Source organism: Bombus pyrosoma, linkage group LG9 (genome assembly GCF_014825855.1).
Source record: "Bombus pyrosoma isolate SC7728 linkage group LG9, ASM1482585v1, whole genome shotgun sequence".
NCBI lineage: Eukaryota > Metazoa > Arthropoda > Insecta > Hymenoptera > Apidae > Bombus > Bombus pyrosoma.
Genome location: NC_057778.1, coordinates 4,380,176 through 4,398,622, shown reverse-complemented (window position 1 = coordinate 4,398,622; position 18,447 = coordinate 4,380,176). Strand labels below are relative to the sequence as shown.

The 18,447-nt window shown below is 32.9% G+C and overlaps 1 protein-coding gene across 4 annotated transcripts in view; it reads left to right on the top strand.

Annotated features, from left to right (window-relative positions):
* Positions 1 to 18,447, top strand: part of LOC122570667 (lachesin-like) — a 161,990-nt gene that overhangs the window by 50,651 nt on the left and 92,892 nt on the right. The window contains exon 1 of one of the 4 annotated variants that reach the window (XM_043733277.1): positions 9,859 to 10,116. The exons of 2 other annotated variants lie outside the window; for them this stretch is intronic. In XM_043733277.1, coding sequence (XP_043589212.1) covers positions 10,110 to 10,116 — 7 coding nt within the window. In that variant the 5' untranslated portion in view covers positions 9,859 to 10,109. Of the gene's footprint in view, positions 1 to 9,858; positions 10,123 to 18,447 lie in introns of those variants that run through there. One more of the 4 variants, XM_043733276.1, reaches the window with a different exon arrangement.

The following is an 18,447-nucleotide window of genomic DNA, read 5'->3' as shown; positions in this document are numbered from 1 at the left end:
TGTATGCATATCTAAAATTTATTCAGACCCTTCTTTCATTCGAAATTAACTTTTATCTCTCACAAAAGCTTTAAATTTCTTGTACTTACTATCAAAATGATTTGTTATTTGCATTTTACACAAGAAATATATTTGCCTGTAGGATATGTAAGTAGATTACGATAAGTAACACAATAATAAAAAACTTATTATTTGCATTATAACAATCTATAACAACCTTATTTATTTGTAGATACATATACAATATGATAAGTAGCACAATACCAATAAATCCTTTGTTTGCAAGTTTTTATCGAATACCATCAGTGGATAACTTAATTTTACTTTAATCTAATAGTAGGCCAAGTACTGATAAAATTAAAAACTTAATTACAATAGAATTAGTGGCGTGTAAAAGATAGTTTGGTGGATAAAGAAAGAATAAAACATATTTGTGAGCCACTGTTATTTCTGAAATTACGTGCTTAAATTCTACTTTGATTTATAATAGGATTAAAGAAGATACTCATAAAATTATGAACTTAATTATGCTACAAGCATTATAGTGGCGTGTAAAAAACAGTTTGTCATTAAAGAAAGATTGGAGTATATAAGCTACGATCATTCCTCTGATGGGACGGAAATTACGTACTTAACAGATCTCCGAGGCACGTTCATAAATGACTGGAATATCTGATAGATAGTTATCAAATCCTTAAGTTACATGAAGGCTCTTATCACATAGATGTTGGCAATGAAACTTGTTTATCTCGATTGATACCATCGACTTTTCACATGATACACATATCAAAGGATCGATAGCACGCGATGCGAATTCCATTTGTGAAAGAATGTCTGACCAACATACTTATTTTACTATAGTCATTAGCATTATCTCTAACCTCGTTTGTAGAAATCTATATTCGTATCATCTATTTGGATATGTATGAAACGGGAAAGAAGTATGTAGGTTTCATTTTTTCGGCTCAGCATTTATCTTTATATTTTTTACGAATCTATCGGGCTTCCAGCGAATTTTTCATTAATCCGAAATCTGTAGTGCAAATACCAGTAGTAGTAATTTCCTTCGTTTCGATAGAATCTTGATTGAAAAATTTTCTGGGAGATAATTGAATCCTAAGTTGATTTTTTTCTATAAATTCTTCCGTTCTGTGGAACACATGGATTTTTTTTAAATTCTCAGATTCTCTGGAACACCTGAAATTCTTTTAAATTCTAAAATTCTGTGAGACACTAAGTGATTTCACATATTGGGTAGTGCATTTTGTAGAACGTAACAAAATTATATACTAAATCTGAATATTTCACAAACAAACGATTCGAGGTTACGTTCTTTGAATATAAAATACGCGAGTGGTGGACAATAAATAAACGTTCAACTCTATATGTATATTTGAAAACCCGCAATTCATAGGATTTTATTATACGTGTCTACGTTACAAATTTTTATACCTGTCCCCTTGCTTATTTTTTCATTCTTTCTCTCTTTTTTTTTTTCTTGCGTTTATGTTACGGCAGATCCCTTCACACTCGGCATCGCGTAAACCCAAATCGATATTTTATTTACGACAGTGCCACCGTTTTGCGTGTTTCACGATCCACTAACTTTTTTCTACAATCGATGAAAGGAGCAAGGTATACTTTCGCGCGGGATCAAAACTTAGCTATAAAGTAAATAGGAACGAAGTTATATCGGTGACACGAAAGCGTGTCGTGTGTCGAACAAACGAAATGATTGCAAAACGAATATTCCAAGAACTGGGCGCGTTCCAGTCCCTTTCTAATTAAAGCAGGTGAAATTTTTTTTTTTTTTTTGTTATTATTGAATCAACCGGAAAATAGAAATTTATGGAAACTTGTAACACACGTATTATTATATTATTATTTTTGTTAATAAATTATTTAAGGAATGAAGTATCTTTTAACGCAAATTTATAAAGAAGGAAATTATCATGTCCGTGATTCGTCCTCCAGGTACGCATTTGTAAAAACATGAATTTCATAAACTTCTTTTTAACTTCACCCACTTCTAATTTTCTCAACTTAATTTATATCATACTTATAGTCTAATTAAAAATTTAAAAGATCTAAAAGCAATAAAGAAAAATAAAGTATAATTTTATGCAAATTATGAAATATTATATTTCTTGCATTCAAAATTTTTATTTTAAACAATCTACTTAGAAACCTATTGTTTATTATATGAAGTTTTATTATACCTACAGCAAAGAGTGTTACAAACTGTTCTCTCTGAAATCATTGCAAATACCAATTTGAATTTTTTCTGGATTAAATACAGGTAGTTCAGAGCCACTAACCTACATGATGTAAATCATCCTATGTAATGATTAATTATAATTCTAACTTTCTTCAACCTTTTTGCATCGTTCATATAATTATTAATACATTAGTCTACAAGAAGTTCGAACATTAAATACTACATTAATATGCATTAAAGCAATCTTTAAAATGACCACTCCAGCGATTCCACTTTATAATACCATTCATCTCACTTAACGAATACCAAAAGCTTACATTAATTCCAAAATGAAAGCCTCGATGGTGAAACAAAAGTTAGTTATTTTTCGATTAACGATTTACATTTTCACTCGCGGGGATCTGCCATTGTATTGTAAGGTGCACTAAATCAATCATCCGTTATCGATCGGCTGGTAAGCTTTTAAATACATAACCTGGACAGTCGGTGATCGGTTACAAGTTATGCCGAGCCATAAGCATTGACGTCTCGGTGCAAATTGACGTTTTTCCCCGGTTCGATCTCATCGATCGTCGGCATTGTGAACACGCTGATCGATGAGTCATCTATCACCAGACCACTGTGTGTTGCTCGTTGTTGCCTACCCGGTCGAGGATAGGGAAACCCGTTCTCCTGTAGATAGGTGCTGGCGAAAGACCACGATAACGCTTATCTGCTTCCTGAATTTATTGCTAGCGCAATGAAAACGCACCCGCCATCCGCTCTTCCCTGCCCATTCCGATGTTAATTAGCCCGGCCCACCGTTTCAACCGTATTCTTAGGATCTTATAGGTTATCGTTGCGGTACCTATCACCTGTCCTTGGGTACAACGCTCAAACGACGTGACGACGTTGACATAATTTTCGTTGCCTGTGTATAACTTGCCTAAGGAAAAGTGGGAACCATTCGTTTCAGAGGAAGTCGTTCAGTTTTCCGAGGTGGAACTTTTTTTTAGTGCCGCAGAGGCGACCTTGATGTGATTTTTATCGACGCTATCTGGCAAGTGAGCAGATATTTTTGGAAGAGGGATTTATGGCGTAGAGATTGAAGTGTGAGGATCGAGATCATCGTTTGGATAGTACATGTTCGTGTATTTATGGAAAATTTAATAGCGTAAAAATATACAGAGTGCACGTAATATGCAGAAACATGTAAATTAGAGTTTTACTATAGCGGTGTTTAGTTTACGTCGCAAATTTTTCGAGCTTTTAAGTTGAAGTTAAGTTTAAAAGCTGCCAGATTTTTAAACTTTGACGTTGCTCGTGTTGTTATAAAAAGTTATTATCGTAATGTTCAATCGGATTTTAACAAATAAACTTCTCTCTAAGACGTGCTACTTTCGTTCACTTGTTTCGAAATAACTTTAACCCTGAGTTTATATCTCGATAATTGACGAATAAAGGACGACATTGAAATATTCTAATCTATTAGTTCCTTTTGCAGGGAATACAAAAGTGAGATATTAGGATTGAATTGTAAAAAAGATATAAATTTTCTGTAAAGTGAGAGAAAGAGGAAGAAAGGAGATATAAATACAGCTGTAAGAAAGGATGATACTTATACAAATACATAAAAGATATAAGAATTTAATCAAGATTATCATATTGGAAAAACAGGATATGTTTTGATCTCTTATATCACAGACACAGTACGCTTTCTCCGTTGTCAATATTAATAAAATGCTTTAATATATGTTCAAAAATACAATAACATAATTTTAAATAATTAATATTGCCAATTTCATTTTTAGTTCCAAAGTTTATTTGTGAATTCATTGTCACTTTATTTCATATTCAATTATATGTTTACAATATTTCCGAGAGCTGTCAATTTCTTTTCGATTACTAATGTTTCAATTTTAAATAAAATATCATCAGAGTCGAGCTTAAGAACGTTGTACTCCTCCTTTGTCGTTAAATCTCGCTTCTTACATTATCTACAAGCGCACATCAAAGAGGTATTATCGTTATTCCTTGAAAGAACGAAAGCGACTTTAATGTTTCTTTGATGATTTTCCTGGAAGAAAAACATTTCCGTCGCATGTCTTTCTAATCTTTCAGTGAAAGGAAAGGAATTGTACTTAAACTTCCAGCTTTTTAGACTCTGATAAAATTAAGAGAAATCTTATTACGATATTATCACAAGAAGGTACATGATTATAATAATTTTAACACAACTTAACCTTAACACAATAACTTTAACACACTTCAGTTTTTGTGATGACTAAAATACAGTATACAAAATAAAGTATACAATTTTCTTCTGTATAACGGGGGGAGAGAAATCATTTAAAAGATTTTACTTTATTTTAAAATTTCTTCAATAAAAATGATCATCTGAAACGTTTAACGGAACGCATTAATTCATACAGTTCGTTACTATCTCAAAAGCCAGAGGTCAATCAAACTTCTCACATTTTACTAGAATCTGTGGTAAAATGGAGAAGCGAATAAACTCAGAACAAGCAGTTCTTCAGAAAAAGCAGAAATTGCATTGCAACTTTTTACAAGTTCTATATCTTTTCGATTTATCCTTCCTTTGACCCCTTCATTTTCGTTTTATTTTATATGAAATAAATTTTTGTATGAGAAAATTTACAAGTCATAAGTTACAAGCTACTGATAGAAATAAATTCTTTGACATGGCAATAATAAATTCAGTAATAATAAATCTAAATGAATTACATAAATTACAGTCTGACTGTCCTACTAGACGTAACATTACAAAATTATACAAATAATTTGTGCAAAAGAAATTTTTAACTTAAAATCATTACCACTTATCAATTCACCAATATTGCTAGTCACTATATTATCATACGAGAGCTAGCCAGAACCAATCTAACTATACCGTGCCAGGGACTGTACGACAATCGAACAACAAGTCAATATGAATTTCGAGGCATCGATACTCGACGAATCCCTCGGCCGACTGAACTCGATTAGATCGACGACAGCTTAGAAGCTTCACCGGATTAGGATCAAAGCCTCCGCCCTTGTATAGGGCATGAGCTGGCTCGTTTAATGCCATCAGATTCGTGAAGTGTTCGGCCTGTCTAGTATAGCCTTTCCCACCCTCGTATCGTAATCATTCAAGGAGCGACACTCGACCTCTCGACACGGGGACCTTATCAAAGAGGGCCTTCGTGCCTACCTCCGTTAGTCAGTATATTCACTAATTAATCTGATTTGAGTCGACGATACACTGCCAGGCCGCGAATCTCTGTCACATGGCTCCGCTCACGCATTTCCAGCCTTCTGTCCTCACGAAACTTATGGTTGATCAACTCCTCTGTTATCACCACTTCATCCGTCAACCTTCCCCCGTTCCACGTTCCACCTACGACGAGATTACGTTTCGTCAACCCGAAGCAAGTCGATTTATGTATGTGTGAATCGTTGCGATGGATCCCTAAACATTTCAGCATGTGAATCGCATGAGAGATGAGTTTAAACTGAGTGTGTGAGTTACGTTTGATGGAATTTGGATAAGAGGGTTGAAGATTTGATAAGATTATTGTAATTATAGGCTGATTAGTTGTAGCGTGTAATGAATTGTAGAAATTTTGTTTCATGATTATCTGTGATGTGATAGGAATGTGAAGTTCTTAATTATACAGTTTAATGAAATACTATTGACTTGTTACTTTTTGCGGCAAATGTGGCTTAAAACTTTAAAAAATGCACCCGATAGATTTATTCTGTGTTATAGATTTAAGTCTACCTTCCTCTTTTCGGGGCAGAGACTTTGCTTTCTAAGACCTAACTATTATGTAAGAAAAAGAAAGTAATTAAATTTTTACAAAACTGAAATCAACAAACTCATATGGTGACAAAGCTCTGTTGATTCAGATACTTTTTACTGTGATTAAAAATTGTCATTTTAAAATAATTATTATAATCTTGAAAAAAAAATTTGCATAGTGATATACTATAATTTGGCAAAATACAATAACTTTGCAATAGAAAATAATTTTTGCACTGAATTACATTGAACAAATTCTACTAAGCAGTTACAACTGTAAGCTCTCTCTTACCTCTACTTTATACTCTGTCGTTTACACTCAATCCAGACAAACTACGTAGACATTCCCGTGACAAATTCAGTCACGTCTGCCCAAAACCTTGGATGACCCTACACCCTTTTTTCTCGTCGTAATCTCAAGTACTCAGTCCCTTGTAGCATTTGTAACACTTGACATTTTCAGTCACTTGCTATAAAGAGTCACACTAAATTTCTTTTCACACAGTAGCTGGACTTTACATTTAACACGATTTGATAACGTTTGATCCTGACAGAAACTTTATTACAGTATCATTTTTTCAACTTTTGGCAAAGATACAAAAAGTCTTCAAGTTAAGCTTTTTAAAATCTGGTATTCTCGATTTAATACTTTTTAGTATCATCATTTTCAATTTGATATGTAGATCAGGAAGAAAAGAAGGCTTTGAAATTTTTTAGCGAATTGATAATTTTGTGTATAATATTCCAGAAAACTGCATTTCTATCGGATATGCAAGAAATTGTTGGAATCAAGCAATGTTCTATTGATAGATTTAATTAGATGTACTACTTACATATAGTACATAGCTTTAATCTACTTGCACATCAAGTAATTATCGTGCACCTAATCTAGTCTTAATGATCTAACCCGAAACTGATTTTCTACTACCTAATCAGGCCACATATGACACGACTAACGGGGAATTAATTATATATTTCACCTTGACTCTAACGTCTTACACCTAATTTCTCGGTATTACACTAAACCCTGTATTATTCTATGTTGAACGAAATAAATGCATTAAATATTTACATATTTCCTGATAATAATATCTATTAACTGTGATATTATTACAAATCATTAGAAAGAATAATGAACGTATGAAATATTGTTTATGGATCTATGAAATACTTTGTAACTAACAAGTACACATAATGGTATTCATAATGCATCAGTTTAGATCTTGGGTAGATCGAAATTTTAAAAGAACCAGTTCATATTGGTGTTAAAACATTTAAAATGAACATTAAGGTATTTAATTATTAGTAGTTACAGCTATTGGAAACCTCCAAGTGTTACTTTATTCAACACTTCAAACTCAATAAAAATTAGGGATAAAATAAGTGAGAAACAAACAAATTAAGCGAATAAATACCACTGTACATTTTCAGATAAAAACATATTCTACAACATATAAATTCTATTACCTAAATGAAGACAAAATTCATTAATGGTATTAATCTAAAAAAAAAAAAGAAAAAACGAAAAAACATTAAAATAACCAAGAAACGAAGGAACGAGGAATAAACCCGTAAAAAAGAGAGAAAAGGAATGGTACAAAACGTTTTTCACTCTGCTCATTAATGTATCCCATTTTTCAAGGGTGCAGCACTATCGTACATTAAATCCGCGTGATCGATGAGAATCACTGTGATCAGATCGTCGCTAAGTTTCCGGCTCATCGTTTACCGGTTTCAGCTGAATTTCGACAGCGTTTTCCCGTTCCTCGAGGGGACAATTTTTCGTCGCGGAATCGAGCTCTCGAAGTAATTGAACCGCTAAACGTGCCCTCGCCCGGATTCACTGGCGATGCCCATTGTTATTCCGCGAACGAACTCAATGCTTCTTCCGTTATCGAGGAATTAAGCGAAGCCACGAGAACATTGAACAACAGAATTTCCAACGGGGCCGGCCGGCGATAAAATAATTTAGAAGGATCAGCTTTGCGGAAGCGTCGGAGGATCGTACCAAACGATAAACGACCAATTGTCTTAACTCGGCTGGATGAGAGTGTTTCCGGTTTAACGAGGTATGTGATAGGGCTAACCTGTTCCCAACAAAATTCCCTTATTTTCATTTGCGAGGGATAACGACGATTATCCCGACAAATAGAGAGATTGGACATCGATTAAATGTAGACCGAATCCTTTTATTTCTGGAGTATAATAATCGAAGGTTTTATAGCAGAAACAATCCTTGTTCGATTCCTCGATCTCTTAAAAAATAATGTATTCGAATTCATATTACAAAAAATGATTGTTGTTGTTAAGTAATGAAAAACCCACCTTTCTTTTACGAGATTCACAATTTCATGATTTGATTAAATGCAATTGTTTTGCGATATGGGCATATTTTGTTTCAAAAGATATGATGGATATTTTATTAAAATTGTAGTATGTCGAGCAGGATTTCAAAATTTTTTATTCTTTTCCTCTACAACTTCCAGCCGTTGTGCTATTAATATTTAACGTATTTAGAACGCCTGTTGCTTCTGTTAAAGTGAATCATTTAATCATTAAAAGTTTATCCGTTTAAGGAACAAAGGAAGCAGTTGTTTATAAACATTTTTCAGGAAACAACTACATATTACTTCCCTAAAATATTCAGTTTTTTATTCATTCATAAATAAGCTACTACCGCCAAGTAAACAGAAACACCGTCAATTCGATTATAACTTAAATAGAACTTGTAAATATGCCCAATATTTCTTACTTGTGCAAATTTAAATTAGTAAAATAAAAAAAGCTCCACAATTTACAGATGAAAACTGTGTTTTTAATAAATGTCCCCTTTCAAAAATAAACTCTGATCAGTAGTAAATTGATATCGAATGTTTTAAGGACACAACTCCAAAAATAATATTGGTGCCAGAAGAAATCAAATAATTTATATTCGCCCTAGAATAATCTTTTTAAAATTACACCAGCATCGTCTCATCCAATATGATTAACGGTGAACTATTTCAGTACTCAATGTAAAAATCAGAATTTAACATCTTTTATTTAAAATGAAAATGACGAGTAAAAAGATCAAATAATTACGTCAAATAGAATAACAAAGGTTTTATGTTTCAGAAACATTATTATTCAAATAGCGTTATTCAAGATAATGTGACAAAGCGAATTTTAATTAGAATATCCTATTTAGCATTTCTCATTTTCAATATAAAATACATTGAAATAGTTTTTATAGACTCGGTATTTTTACCTTTAAAATAATATTATGTTCCACAAACTGTCACGAAATGATGACTAGTAAATATTTTTAATTGAACAAAGACGAACAGGAACGGCATACATGAAAATAATAAAACTACAAGTTTCCTAATGATTGCCACATTATAGATAAGATTTTTACTAACAAAGTAGAATAACAAGTAAAGTAATAATTTTATTTGAACAATTATTCAAACGAAAGTTTATTTCGCTAATGACAGTCCCTGGTACAAATACTGCGTGTTATTCCGGTCCAGTCAACGGAATATTAGATGACCGTACGCAACGTTAGTTCAATTATTTGCACGCAACTTGGTCGCCATGACAGGTTTGACCGCTAATTATGGCGTCGCTTCAGGTGCACGCGCTTCAACAGCGCTTTGGAGCCGCGAACCCATGATATTCCTTCATCAACGACGCAATTATCGTCGCTTTAAAATTCTAGCCGTGACCTGTTTGTTAGTCGTTCGTTCTTCGGATATTTCCCTGGATACCGAGGACAATTCGATGCAACGCACGTAAACCGTGTGACCGGTCGCTTTGTCTCACCTGACTAGTTTACAGACACGGTTTCTCCACGACAGTGAAGAAATCACGACGATTGAGATTGTTTCTCAATTTACACGGACACTATTTATATAACTGCCGACGATCGAAACACTTCTTTCTCGATACTCCGTGGGGTGCATGGGATACTATTGAATTCCGATAGCGCCGCGGGCAATAGTTCAAGTGTTATGTTTACGGGTTTTTCCGCCGGAATCTGGGAAACGATTCTGTTCTATGAAGTATCGAACCAAGTTTCGCGATCTTCCTTGCTCCATGAATTTTTTGAACGTGAGGAAAAAATAAATGGGAGGTATGAGTAAGTTTTATTAGTTGTGTAACAGTGTAATGAAGTAACGAAAAATATGAGGCTGAATGGTTGAAGTATTGTACTATAGAAAGATATAATACGACGCAAGGTAGAAAATTAATAGTTAATAATACTTATTATGTTTGGTGGTTTGTTATGAAGACATTGGCGTAACCTTTGGGAAAATCAAAACAAAAACTTGAAAAAAATAGTGATTAAAGATAGTGAAAATTTAAAAATATTAATACGTATCTTTTGCTTTCAGTCTTTTGTATAAGTCAATGTAATAGTCTCAAAATTTGGACATAATTGAAACAAGTCGGTCGAATTGCAGGGTTTACGGAATTGCAACTTCAAAACTTCGAACGCTCAGAACTACACGAATAGTTCCAAAGTACGAAGTCACAAGAGCTCACGAAGTTCGGTCACTGGAGCTCAAAACTCATCTAACTCTAAAGACTGATCTAAGCTATTTCTAAGTTCTTCCAAGCTATTGTTGCCTGGTGCTTTAAATTTCGCGTTCGCTTTGTATAAATCTACTTTGTAACATATGCAATGCATAAGAAATAAGTAAATAGTATTTATGACAGAACAATGACTACAAGACTTTAATGCAAGATACAAATTACGACCTTCATAAGTCTAAATCAATATTTATATCATTTTTTTTTTTAACCTGAATATGTGAATTGCTTTGTTCGTTTAAAGGATTATTAAAAAAAGTTTGTAGTATAACAAATACTTCATGTCTCTGTTATGTTACACAAATAATAAGCCTAAAACCGATGAAAAAATTGAAAGGAAAAACTTAAAATCACTTTCATTTCGATTAAGGATCACTTGTAAAATAGTTGCGTTATATAGATAATGGTAATAATAATAACATTAAATTTAAAAAAATAACAGACATAGACAGATGATGTCCAAATTAAAAGTTTCTATTAAAAATTAGAATTTTTAAATTAGCCTTGTTGAATTGTCAGCAATTCAAATAATCAAGCTTAATTTAATAAAATTCTGTAACATAGCGACATGGAACATTTCATTGCCAATTACTTCGAACGTCGAATGTCGAAATTAAAAGAGTTATCGATGATATTGACAACAACATCTGGCGCGTTGTGTTCGACAATTTGAAAACTAATTTAAACAGAAAATAATAGAGATATCGGATGGCCCATTGAGAGATGCACGTGACATGAAATGATGCGCTGCTAGGCAAATTTCCAATTTTCGATACTTACCAACCATCTATTATTTAAATACATCGATGTCTTTTCGACATCGTTCAAAAAGTTCCTGCTTTATTTTGGAAGAATATATGAAATTTAATAAATGTTTGTAACCATTTATAAAGGTAACGAACTAGGTATGTTGGCATTTCAAGTTTTCCGATATCGTAGTAAAACGAGGAAAAAACATTGAAATTGAATTCCAGAAGCTTAAACGTTAAAAGTAATATTATTTTGTACAAAATATTAAGTATTACTTCATAGTGACTAACTCTTCACATTTCACTAATTGTTAAGCTAAAATATCTGAGACATTATTTTAATTAATCTGGTGGCCCTAACGTTAATCTTTCGGATCTTTTTGCAAGTATAAGTGTTTGTTTTTTAATTAAGATGAATCCGATAAAGTCGTTGAAATGGCAATCATAAACATAATTATTTTAGTTGTGTTTCGATCAATAACATTACAAGAGAGAAATTTCGTTTTATTAGCTGAAGTTGATTCATACATTGCATACTTGTTCATTTTCTTCCTCTGACTTGTTTATAACCGTCAGTTAAACCGCTGACAGCTATACAAAACATTCATATTGGAGCCGTCATGGTTTGGACAGCTTGTAACAATATTATTTATTACTAATGTCAAGATATACAATATATTGATTGTATCTATATTCATCGGTGACACATTGGATGTTTTACACTTTTCACTGCATCATCTATTATTCATTAGTATCATTTGTGTTCTTTTACCTATATGGACAATTTCAAACCAGATTTCATTTCCAATTTATGGTTACATGACACGCTTTCATGACAAATCTCTGAAGTACAATGCAGAATTGTAATTTTACGTGACAAAATGTACAATAAAAGGAATGATTTTTGAATTTAAAAAGTCTTCGTATTCAAATTATTGAAAAATAAAGTAGATAATGAGCGCGAACATCGAGTTAGATTAGTAATAGTTGCTGCTTATACTATACAGTATAACTGGAAACTAAATTAATTTGCCGAATTTGTGAACACAAATTAAGCACTAGTAAAACAAACTTTCTAACTGCTAACGTTTAGGTTTTGGAAGCAGATAATTATTCGAGTACATATTTGGTTATGTCAAAATGACTCCATTTAGAATAGATAAAAAGCTTTTCATATGAATTAATTACTGCCTAAACATTTCTGTATAGTGGTAAGTTACAAATTACGTTTGGAAGTTAATTAGAGAATGTATATTAAACGTACATTCTTTATGATTTGTGATATATAATCAGAATTTTTAGTGATATTGCAAAAATTGTCTTTTTCTTAAAATATTTATTTTACTAAGCCCTACATATTATACAAATCGTATATAAAGTAAAATAATTTATTAATTTTATGAAATTTTTAATTTTTTAATTTCAAAGTTTTAAATTTTTATCAAAAATAGGTAAAAATGGGACCAGGATTTTAATCTTACCTGTATGGAGTATTTCTTAAGGGGAATACAAAATATTTACTCAACATGACTCTTAAAATCCATTCTATCGACACGAAGCCTGAGAATTTAGTTTCACATTTTCAAGAGATATTTGACAAGCTAGCTATCCCATTCAATACAAAACTGACATCTGCGGATCGTAGAGCGACGTACATTTTCAAGTATTTCTTTCATGCCCCGTATTGTACGACTATCTGTCTATTTCTGTCGTTGATAAATAGAATAAAGTCTTTAAGTATTCCGCAGAAAGAAATCCAAACCGATTCTTTTGTTTGCATTCAATGCATTGCGAAGAGACTCACTTGTTACATCAAATTCTCGTAAATACAAAAGTAGACTTTACGTCACGAGCATTTCATGACCTATATTGATGAAGCATCCTTTATTCCTCTCAGTGAGAATTATAAGAAGCCAAGTTCTTAAACTTCATATATTTTACGAATATAATGTTTCTAAAGCTCGTACTCAATTAATTCCATGGATGTACAATATTACAAAAATTCTGAACATTTCTAAATTAGGGAAATCCAAAGATAAAATTTTCATAGAGTATAACGTAAAATTTTTACAATAACTGCTGAGCTGTTAAAATTTTTCCACCATGACTGAGATCTCTTGAAACATAGAATATCATTATAAATGGAATTGCATACTTTAAGAATCATATTTAATTTATTTCTTTCTCAAATTTGGGAGCAATACAGTTTATATAATTACATTCCTGCATTTAGTAGTAAAAAGAAGATATATTTCGAAGGGATTTACCTATTAACCATAGAAAACTAGTTAACTCACCACTTAGATCGCCAATCTTTTGTATATAATTTTTTTATTTAAGAATCCCCTACTTTTTTCTATCATTTTAATATATATATTGTACGTTACGTACGTGTTATTTTATTTCTAAAGATGGATTTCTTTTAAGAATAAATTATACTATATTTACATTGGCAAGGATTTAAAATCAACCTAATTAACATTGATCCATCTTTTTTAATTTTTAATTCCGTGATTATAAAAGTTCCTAGTTAAAGGGCGATCTGATTAACAAGTTTCTCAGACACTCAGTTTCTGACCCGATTGCATGGAGAAGCATCTTCGAAACTAACATTTGATCTTTGCGTTCGCGATTACGATTTCCTAGAGATAGCACAAGGATAAAGCCGCAATTGTCACGGGACAAAGAGCGTGCAAGTAAGCGGGATCAAAAGGAAGGTCTCGTTAATTCCGATGCTAATGCGTGCTACTCAGATTAGATTCTACCCGTGGACACCAAATCCGGCATCCTTTTTACGGGAGAACGACGAACTGACAGATAATATCAGCAGGCTTATGGCCACCGTTCGTCGAGTTTCTATCACGCAACGATAATTCGTGTGCCGTGACAACACGCGAAATCGATGACACGTCTCTTCGAATGTTTCGCAAACCTTCAGTAGAAAAATGCTAGCCACTGCTGCTCGTTCGATCGAATCTTCTTGTCATTGTGTTCCGTTCCTTGCTTTTCAACATGGAGTATTAGCGTGAGAAGGTTAATCAATATATTTGAAAGGTGGATTTAGAAGTGGATTTTGAAGGATTTTACAGCAATTTCAATTGAGTTCTTTTCTGTTTAAATAGTAAGAATTAGTATAGTTTATAGTTTACTGATTCCTATGTTCTAATTCTGTTTAAGTTATAAAGAAGCATTAATACTTCAGTACCTTAGAATATTTCTTATACTTGGATATATTATGTTGGATTTAACAAAGAGATTTCAATGAAATTTCCTTTTAATTGTTTCAATTTTACGAAATACCAATCACAACATAAGTTCTGCCTTAAACATTATCCAATTCGCAATCTCCTAAACATTTCAACTCATTTCTCATTTCTTTTCCTAACTCTCTTTCCATGAACTTGATGAACATACACTTTCACACGCTACTAAATATCCACCACATCTTCCTTCAACCTATGCGCAAGACCATCACAAAAGAGCCAGTCTCATTTCCCGGAACAGGTCATCGTGCTCGCCAAACGTCATTGCACCACGGAAGAGCGAATGTAGCGGAAGAAGAAACTGATTACGTATTCTCCCGAAATAGGATATTATCCGTGGTGTGTTTCATCCAACCTTAAAAGTAGCAAACTTTCCTATGAAACCAGTGGTGTTCATGCAAGTTTTCTATTGTTCAATCCTCCTTCCCCTGGTTGATTTTCCGAAATTCGACCAGCCGGATTAAGACACGAACGCTTGCACCGTCCATGGGCATAATTCCAGAAACGATTCGAGAACTTGTCGTTTTACGGTTCATCGAGACGCGTATTGATCCCTCGATCTTAGATAGAATCGTTACGTTTATTTCCAAAGGAGAGCCGGATGCCTCCATCGATGGTAATACGCGGACGTGCCAGGATTCGAAAATCGTTTCATCGTCTACTTTCCTACGATATTCTACGCTTTTTTTCCCTTTCTTTTTAGCCACTCTGCCCGCTCCGTTTTACCTTCTCTCATACTCGCTTGAATTTACATAGAGTCTGGGTCAAGCTGCAGATTACAAATCTAGATATCATCCACGAGATCTTTCTGGCTTACGCGCACCAGGCAAATGTATTCGATTATCCCGACCATTGTTCGAACAATGCCTGCCTCATATTGATTCTTTGTTTCTATTAGTGCGTATTTCACTTTGTGCATGAACCTTTTTTAGGGATTTTTTAAAGAAATTATCTCTTTGGAAATTTGTGTCAAATATTCGATTGGTGCATATAAAATTTTGCTCTTTCATTCGAAGAAGGTTTCTTTCTCAACCAAACAATTTTGTTCGGACGTAACTTCTTGTATTGATAAAAGTATACCGCACCAGTAAGAATATTAAATCCAAGATAAATGAAACCTACAATATCCGTAAGGATATTATGAAATTCAAGCTAAATGAATCCTACAATATCAGTAAGGATATTAAGAAATCTAAGATAAACGAGACACATAATATACTCTGATATACATTAGGAAGCTTAGTAGCGAATCCATAAGAAGATTTAGTATATATCAATAGTCTTTGTCTTAATTAGGCTAATTCGCTTAAACAAGATACGCACATACTCTAGTAAAAGATGTAATATGTCAGAGGATAATAGCTTTAACCGATGAAAAGCAGCCAACCTCCTAATGTATGTGGCAGGATGTAATAATACATCAAAGGTGTTCTACTTTAGCTGACAAAAACTAAATAGAAACCGCGTCAGTTATAATGTACAAGAAATAGGAGCACGTGCATATATGTATTCTGTATAAAAAGTAAATTTATACTTTGAAGATTTTCAGGGAAATTACGTTTGCAAATTTTAAAAGACAACGCGGATGTCCTTTGATAAAATAGAAGTATCTGTTTAAAGTTGTCATCATTGACTGCTTTTACTATAAAAATATCCATCTACCAATATGTGAAAACAAAATAATATTTTATATTAATTATTTATTAATTCCATTAATATGGTAGACAATCGACAATAAGGCAAAATATAATTAATGATATTGTCGAACTTTTCGAACCCAATACATTCATAGCTAATATAAAGAAAGTAAAGTGGAGAAACAAAATACCTTACATTTCCGTGATAATAAAATAGAATAACAGCGTGGAGTGGATATTCAAGAAACCTAATTGAAAAGGAATTGCAGCAGCGGCCTATTGAACAAGCTAGGGAACGAATTTCGTGTTCGTTTCCCGGTGAAACAATTAGCGTTGTTTCGAGTACGAGGTTGGTTATCGATTCGTTTCATCTTTGCGTGCTGATTTTTGTTTCCCCGTTTTCCCAGTTGTACGGCCATCAGATTAGAAAGGACTCTTTAAGAAGCACGAAGAAAACGAGCGTCTAATTTTTCACGTAACCTTTGCCAAGAACTTTACAGACATTAATAGATATTCATTTTATAGATTGAAAGTCAGCTTGTTAACCAAACTGTAATTGCCCGATCGATGAATTTGATTCTTCTATTAAAATTAAAACGCGTCTCGTGCTATTATTATAGAAAGTTGAAGGAAGCTTCCGAACGATTGACGAATTTTATAAAAACGATCGTTTACATTTGCCGAGGCAATTTCGTACGCGTCAGCGAATCTACCCTTTCGTGTTCCCATGTTTAAACATGCATGTTTGCAAAAACATGAGCGAGAATTTCGCCGTTCAAATGTTTGCGCTGGACTGTTTTCCCGTGCCACTGTGCCAGTCAGAAACCGTGACCACCGTGTGTCACGCATCTGCAAGTAATAAAACTTGCTACTTGAATATTTCTACTTTCGTCGAATAGAGACAGGGCGATATTCAATATTTCTGCTTCGCGATCGAACAGAGACAGGAGCACGTTCATACACTTGGTGCACTTTAACCTCGAATTGGTGTAGTGGTCATTTTATTATCAGATAGAAATGTTCTAAAATATATAAAAGATGATATTGTTAGTTATATATATATATATCGGATAGTCGTTAAATTATACATTAGTTAACATCAGAATACCTCGGGACATGTATTTTCCAAATTAACACAAAAGTAAAACTTCCTAGGGTTGAGCTTAACAGTATGTAAGTTGAAAGTTATATATCTATACTTACTGCTTATCTAAAACAGGAATTACGTTACAGAAGCTATTCTAGTTCCTTTAAACTTGTCAAGCAGATTATTTTGCAATAAGAAATTCCTACTATTGTGAAGTTAAAATTAAAGACGAATGAATTTTGGATAAAATCAATTTCGATGTTGATTCTTTCGTAATATAAATGAATAGTTCAAGAGGAAATGATTTTACAGACAAAAATTAAACTTTTTAAAAACTTTTAATTTAAACTTTGTAAAATACGGATGATGTATGAATCTAAATTTAATATTCCTCTTTTTTAATGTGGTTGATAATTAATGATAGGACACAATTTAATGTAATTTAGTACATGATATTATTCTGTCAAATTCAAACTTCGAAGGAACGATATTTCATATGCAGCGACTTAATAATGCGGTATTCTTCCATTTTTCCTCGGTAGGTGCTACGTGAACATGAGGAAAACGATCATTTTACACACAATTTAAAGCTGAAACAGCGATATATTAGGAAACTGTACGGGAATGGAGCTCGTTTTGTGAGCACTGATATGGAATATAGACTATTGATACAATACTGTTCTATTTAGAACCACATATTGAGAATCGAGACTGTCGATGTTAAAACAGTTGTGACGTGTATTCAGTGTTACTCGAAATAGTAAAATAAATTATGGTATATCGTCTAATAATGATATAATATTTGCATATAATTTGGCTCGATTTATCCATGCGGTATTCCATAGCAAATGTTGCGATGTTAGCTTAAGTTTGCAACGTTTGTACCTCTGGGAAATATTAATATCGATCGTAGAAGGAAAGTACACGATCCCGTGGAGTTTAGTTAAGGATAATGAATATATTATTTTCTGTAAGTTACAGGAAGTATTTCGTCTATTTTTTGTAGTATCACGCTCTTTGCAAACTATTGACACAACTTTTAAATTTATTACTTCAAATTTGAAAGATTCCGAAATTATTTCCACATTTTATGCTACGTATTCTACAAAATTTCTTGATATCTGCTTCAAAAAT